Genomic DNA, 6,000 nt, shown 5'->3' on the forward strand with positions numbered 1-6,000 from the left:
TATGAGGCAGCCAGACCCCCTTGGTGCGTATGCAGTAAGGGACTCGAGGACCCACTCAGTCACCAGACCCTGTCCCCTTCTCACACAATACAAAGATTTTTTAAGTTGGCTGGTCTGCCACTACAAACCACCCTCCGTTCTAGTGCTGCTCTTCGTGGCGCACTGTCAGTATGCCCCCAACAGCTCCATTACTTCTACGCCTATAATATGGCATTGATGCAGAGACAAAGTATTGCCCTATTCACATGAGGCCATGCTTCCGTGCAAATCTGGGAACATACCTTAGAGATTGTGTCGCTGACACCTGTATTCCAGAAGCGGCTGCACAAGCATCTACAGCCCCTTCTAAAACATCCAAGTGCTCTGGGGGCATAAAATGGAGGCTTACACACACCATTTGTGCCCAGAGGGCACTCAGTGTAATATGGCCCTTCATGAGTGACGAGACAAAAAAAGGTGTAGGATTAATTAGTTGCACTGATGGTGGGGTACTTTCAATCGGGGGGTGGGGGGGCGAGTGTTAGGAGGTTAGGTGAGGTAGGTGGAGATGAAGAGAAAAGCAGGTCGTCTTAATGAGAGCAAGGCAACAAAAAACCCTAAATGTTTGTGATTTTTAAGAGGATTACAAATCATCTGAAAGTGTGTGATAAAAGTGGGAGTGGTTTGTGACTTGTATCATTCATATGCATCAATCTGAGTTTGACGGTTCCCAACATTTTACCAGTTTCTATTACCTTCTCGTTAAGGGAGGGCAAAACTGCACAATTGTTTCACATTAAATTCTATTACAAAATTCACAAAGTTGCACTTTTAGAGTGAAATGAGGTTGGGCTGCTTGGAGAAGAGAGTACTCCTCTCTTTTAACAGGACACCCAATTGCAATTTAGAAGCTTTCTTCACTGCAATTTTATTTGCATAGGAGTGACCGTATTACTATCTAATTTTGTAGGAATGGCACTTAAGCAGTAGGTGTCAAGAGGAGCCTTGTGCTCTGGAGGGTGGGGGAGCCTTGTGCTTTGAAGGATGGGGAACAAATGGAATAACGTCCAAGATTCTCAACATCAATATGGATGGCCATGCTATCCCACTGTTGCGATTCGGAGAAAAGGAACAGTACAAATCATTATTCATCTCCAAAGAGTTTGAATTACCCCTAAAAGAAGAGCCGCGGCTGCTCCATTGGCAGTCAGGTGCCCTATTTGAAAATGAGTGGCAGCAGTTTTATTTGCAGAAATATTCTCCTTATGACTCATGACGTGGTTTCGTAAAGTTCCAAGTGCTATATAGTGATGTTACTTGTTAACTTGTTGACAGATTCAAAAGTGCTTTCTAGAAACACTGCATATGTTGTAATGTAATTGTTAATGTGAGCTGTTTGAAATCTCTAGAAAAACATTTGGAATGTTTAATGAAAACATTGAAGCTCACTTAACCCCTCCTAAAATAAGGAATTTTGATGATTCTAATCATAATATTACAATTTCCATTATATCTAAGATAAAAACAAACTACTAGAAATGTGTGTTTGAGGTTTTTTGGCCAAAAGGGTTTTCAATGGACGAGTCATAAGGTAATCTTTGTGTTTAAAAGAAAAGAAGAAAAAAACGTCACCCGGTGCTCTAGATTGATGGCTCTTAGCCTGTGGCCCGGGCACCCCGGGGTGTCTGTGAAGCCTACAGAGGGGGTCCGCGACTGCTTAGGAGAGTAAATACTATTAACAGATTAATCAAGTGTATATAAATCAAAAAGTAAAATTGAATATTTGAAAATGTACAATAAATGTCAAGGAACTTGGAATTGGAGGCTTAAAAATAAGTTAGTATCCTCAGATTGATTGGGAGGAACAGGGCAAATGCATCAAACAGAATATAGCATGGACGATGACTGGCGTTAACTGTATTTAGAAAAGCTCCAACCTTCCCATTACTTGTTTTTATGTTTGTCAATTAAACAAAATCATAATTTGTGTATTTGTTTGATGTATGCTTGCCTATTTTTTGTGTATGGTTTTGTGGTTCAGACCATCAGAAATGCTTAGGTCCGAGATCCCTGGCTTTTAGTAATGACTCATTGGGGTCCCCTTCTTCCAGTAATGACTAAGTGGGCGGGTCCCCAGATTCCAATAATGATTCAGTGGAGGTCCCTGGGTTCCAGCACAGAAGTCAAACGTTTAAGAACCACCGGTCTAGATGTGTTCTTATTGCAGCAGCATGTTTGACAATATTGCTTCTGATATACCAAATATTCCCTCATCACGAGTTTCTTATCTCTGATTTCTTTAGTGACAAAGGGGTGTTGGAAACTTTCTCAGGAACGGAGACGAACAAGATCTGGCCTCACGTGTATGCTTTTCTCCAAACAAAATTACCAGATGTGAGCCAGAAAGAAGCAGCCAGTCAGAGATGAAGAGCATAAAATGTTCGACGATGATGAATGAAGCTGGAACGAGCTGAAAATCTTGAGAACATTATGCTCTGGATGTAGGACATTTTAATGCATTTCGCTATTAATCATCTGCACTATGGATTAGTAGCAACGTCCACCTTTTTAACCCTGCCATTTTAAACTGCAGACTCGTTCCTGCTCAAAACATTTTAAATCTCTTGATTTTCTACATATTAATTTCTTAAAGCTAGAGCGAACAAATAGGGGGAAGGTACATCGGATTGCGGAGTAGCCTTATGTATATACTGTTCATTTTTCCAAGTATCCATGAATTTATGAAAATATAAGATTTGCAAACTCGAGATTTTTTAGAATGTGTAGTGGGAGGTTTTCTTATTATTTCTGAGAAACTATTGAATGTGTGCACCTTCTTAAACATTTTTAAAGCTGTAATCAGACACCTGTGACTGGCATTTAGATATGACGTTTTTGAACCTTCATAAATCCGGTACAAAAAAAACCATGTTGGTCTGAATTCAGGAGCCAAGAGTAAACTAAAGGAGCGCAAGTGGGCTTTCACAAATAAGAAATTACGCTGACTTATTAAAGTTATGGATATTCTTATAACATGCTCAGTAGCAGATAGGAAATACAATGAATGTGTCCTGTGTTGTAGTTTTAATGTTGTCTGCTTACGCCCCCCTCTACTAGTTCCTTTAGCTTGGCCGTATGTAACAGGCTCCTGTATTGTACCTTTAAATTTCCGTAGTGCTGCCTGATCTCCTAATAATGATTTACTAGATTAACATATTGTTTATATGGCAATCAGTGCCATTGCAAAGTTGCAGTTCAAGATTCCGTAGAACGGAAATGGTTTCTCGGGGGAAGGAAAGAGTACTTTCTCATGAATTACCTGTGGTAATACAGTTCTGTGAATATTGCATGTCCCTGGGAATTCAGCTATGACAATATCATGGATTTTGATTTGTAGAGGTGGTTCATGCCACTCCTGGAGGGTTCCTTTGGAAGAAAGTACGGATTGGGGTCAAAATTACACGTGGGCAATATTTTAGTGAACTGCAAATAAAGCATTCATTTCATTGGGTGAACCACTTTGCGCACTCTAGAAGACTGACTTATACCAATTTGAATGTTTTCTGTTTTGAACTGTGGCATAACATAAGTCAAAGGGGGGCCCCCTCAGCAAAAGTGGTGGGCTGGGGAGAAGGGGCCCCCCTCAAGTTTTGCTACGCCACTAGTTTTGAACTACAGCTATAACATATTTGTTTACGATGCAATCTTATTTTTAGACTGTACACATTAGGTACATTTAGGTCTAAATAGTTGACATTGTAGTCTGCCTACATTTTAACAAGTCATATTGCAAAATGAGCTGTGTATCTTACACAAGCCCGCGGGAAGTATTAGACTGGCAATGTAGACACCAGCATTTAACAGTGAATAATTACAAAGAAAAAGAGCTCTGCAAGAGAGCTTGAAGTTGTAAGGTGATAGGGAAATATGATATTTGCACCTTCTTTTATTATGATTTTATAAATTTCAGAGATGGATATAATCCGATGAGAATGTTGGTTCAGTTACACTCTTTGATGTCTGGCATTAAATTGACTTTCTTTAAAGACCAACCAATATTTCTTTTTCTAGCAATGTGTGCCCTTTAGCACGTTTTAATGAGATCCTTCCAACATAAAATGTTTATCCCTAAATTTGCTTGAGGAAGAAAATCAATAAATGGAAGAAATCTGCCTTTATCAATGATCTTTTCCCAGTATGTGCAAGGGAAGGACTTTGCACCTGATATAGAAAAGGGTTTTTACCCATTCTGTTTCTACTTGAAAATGGGTTAGTACACATTTGGACCTTTGTTCATTATTAGCCTTGTCCGATTATTTTAATTACAGATAAATGACCTATATGAGTCTGAGAAAGTGTCCTTAGTGATAGATATTCAGGTAGCGAAACTGAACATCAGTGCTATTGTGTGCCTTTGTCTGTAATTTCACTAAGAATTATGTTTAGTTTGCACTTTGATTCAAAACGAAGCCTGCTTACTTTAAAGCGGATTGAAATATTATTATATGAATTACTTAGAACTACAAAAACTATAGCCTCAGTCATTTGTACCACAAAATGAGAGGTGCAGTGCATGTACTTTGGTTACGAAAGACAGGCTTTTATGGACTTGTTGGGAAATTGTCAATTGATGTTACAATACCCATAAAGTATGCGAACATTTAAAATATAATTTCCCACCTATTCTTGCACCCTTAGAAAAGTGAGGATTGAAAAAGCAATGGTGCATGTTAATTCAGGATAACTTTGAGTTGAAAGTAGCCCACACCCAAATTCCAATATGTTGAGTTAGGATACTGCATATGGTTTTTCCAGTGGCTAGGAGTGAACTTGATTTAAGGAATTCTTGAAACGTTCTCGATTTCTCATTTGTTTGTTTTTCTTTTTTCAAGCACTTATGAAGTAGGTACCGCAAGTTGATTGCTTGGTCTGTCTATCTAAATCGGGTACGCTTTCTTTTAATACAGGTTTATATTTTTCATTAAACAACCACTTTGAATAGGTTTTCACTTTATTATTTTTTTATCAACCAACAAGTTTTGTACAGAAAACTTAGTAGGATCTAGCTACAGGTAAGATACTTAGACAGAGATTTTGAATCTGTTTGCCGTTTTTCTCTCTATTGTGAAATTAAAAACTGTGAAAATGATAAACATTGCACACCAATTATGCCCTGTTTTTGTACGTGTAAAATATGTCTGAAATATTGTGTGTATGCAGATGGGTGTGCAAGGAAGTCATGTGTCTTCCATTATATACACTGACTTATTGCATGAGTATCAGAACCATACATTTCTATCTTGGCATTGCTACCCGATTTCAGAATGTATTTTGTGTACATAAAAAAGCACTCATTTTTAATGTATATTTTTAATATGGTGCACGCTATCAGAATGTCATGATGGACTCAACCTACTGGCTGTTTTTATAAACCAAATTTCCTACCTGTAGGTAGGTAATCAATGTATTTGTTTAAAAAAAATACCCTTTTGTAAAACATTGCTGTATCTGGAAGGATTCCCATGAAAAGTTACATTTTATAAAGGAAAAAAAACAAGTTTGACCTGACTTTCCTGAGGGAAAAAAGCTGTCTTAATAAAGATGCTTATGCTTCAACACTTCAATTTCTCCTGGTTTTCAGCTAATTCTGGTGACTACTTGAATAAAGTGTCAAATTCAATGACAAAGTGAAGTAATATGCACACAAGCTGCTTCTGAATACCTTATTGGGTTTAAAATGTTATATTGTGGTAAATAATATTCAGCAAAGGTGATTATTTAATACAGGACTTAATCATTGCACCAGCATGCCAAGGCCACCAGCCCTATTGGCTTTGCCAGTACTGTGTATATATTGTATGCTGTTGACTACTGAGCACAAGTTCTAGAGAATTCAGAATTTAACAGGCAGTGTTTTAACACGAGAAATAGTTTAAGTATGTGACCGAATAGGTGAAAAATATGTTTCAATGTGAATCTCAGATTCACGTGTTCAAATGTGCTTTTGTGAGAACACGGTCC

The 6,000-nt window shown here is 38.0% G+C and overlaps 1 protein-coding gene across 1 annotated transcript in view; it reads left to right on the forward strand.

Annotated features, from left to right (window-relative positions):
- Positions 1 to 5,603, forward strand: part of AK3 (adenylate kinase 3) — a 69,434-nt gene extending 63,831 nt beyond the window's left edge. Inside the window, exon 5 of the mRNA XM_069228302.1 lies at positions 2,283 to 5,603. Within this exon, the coding sequence (XP_069084403.1) occupies positions 2,283 to 2,406 (124 nt within the window). The 3' untranslated portion in view covers positions 2,407 to 5,603. The remainder of the gene's footprint in view (positions 1 to 2,282) is intronic.
- Positions 5,604 to 6,000: the final 397 nt, after the last annotated feature.

The sequence above is a fragment of the Pleurodeles waltl genome, chromosome 1_1 (genome assembly GCF_031143425.1).
Source record: "Pleurodeles waltl isolate 20211129_DDA chromosome 1_1, aPleWal1.hap1.20221129, whole genome shotgun sequence".
NCBI lineage: Eukaryota > Metazoa > Chordata > Amphibia > Caudata > Salamandridae > Pleurodeles > Pleurodeles waltl.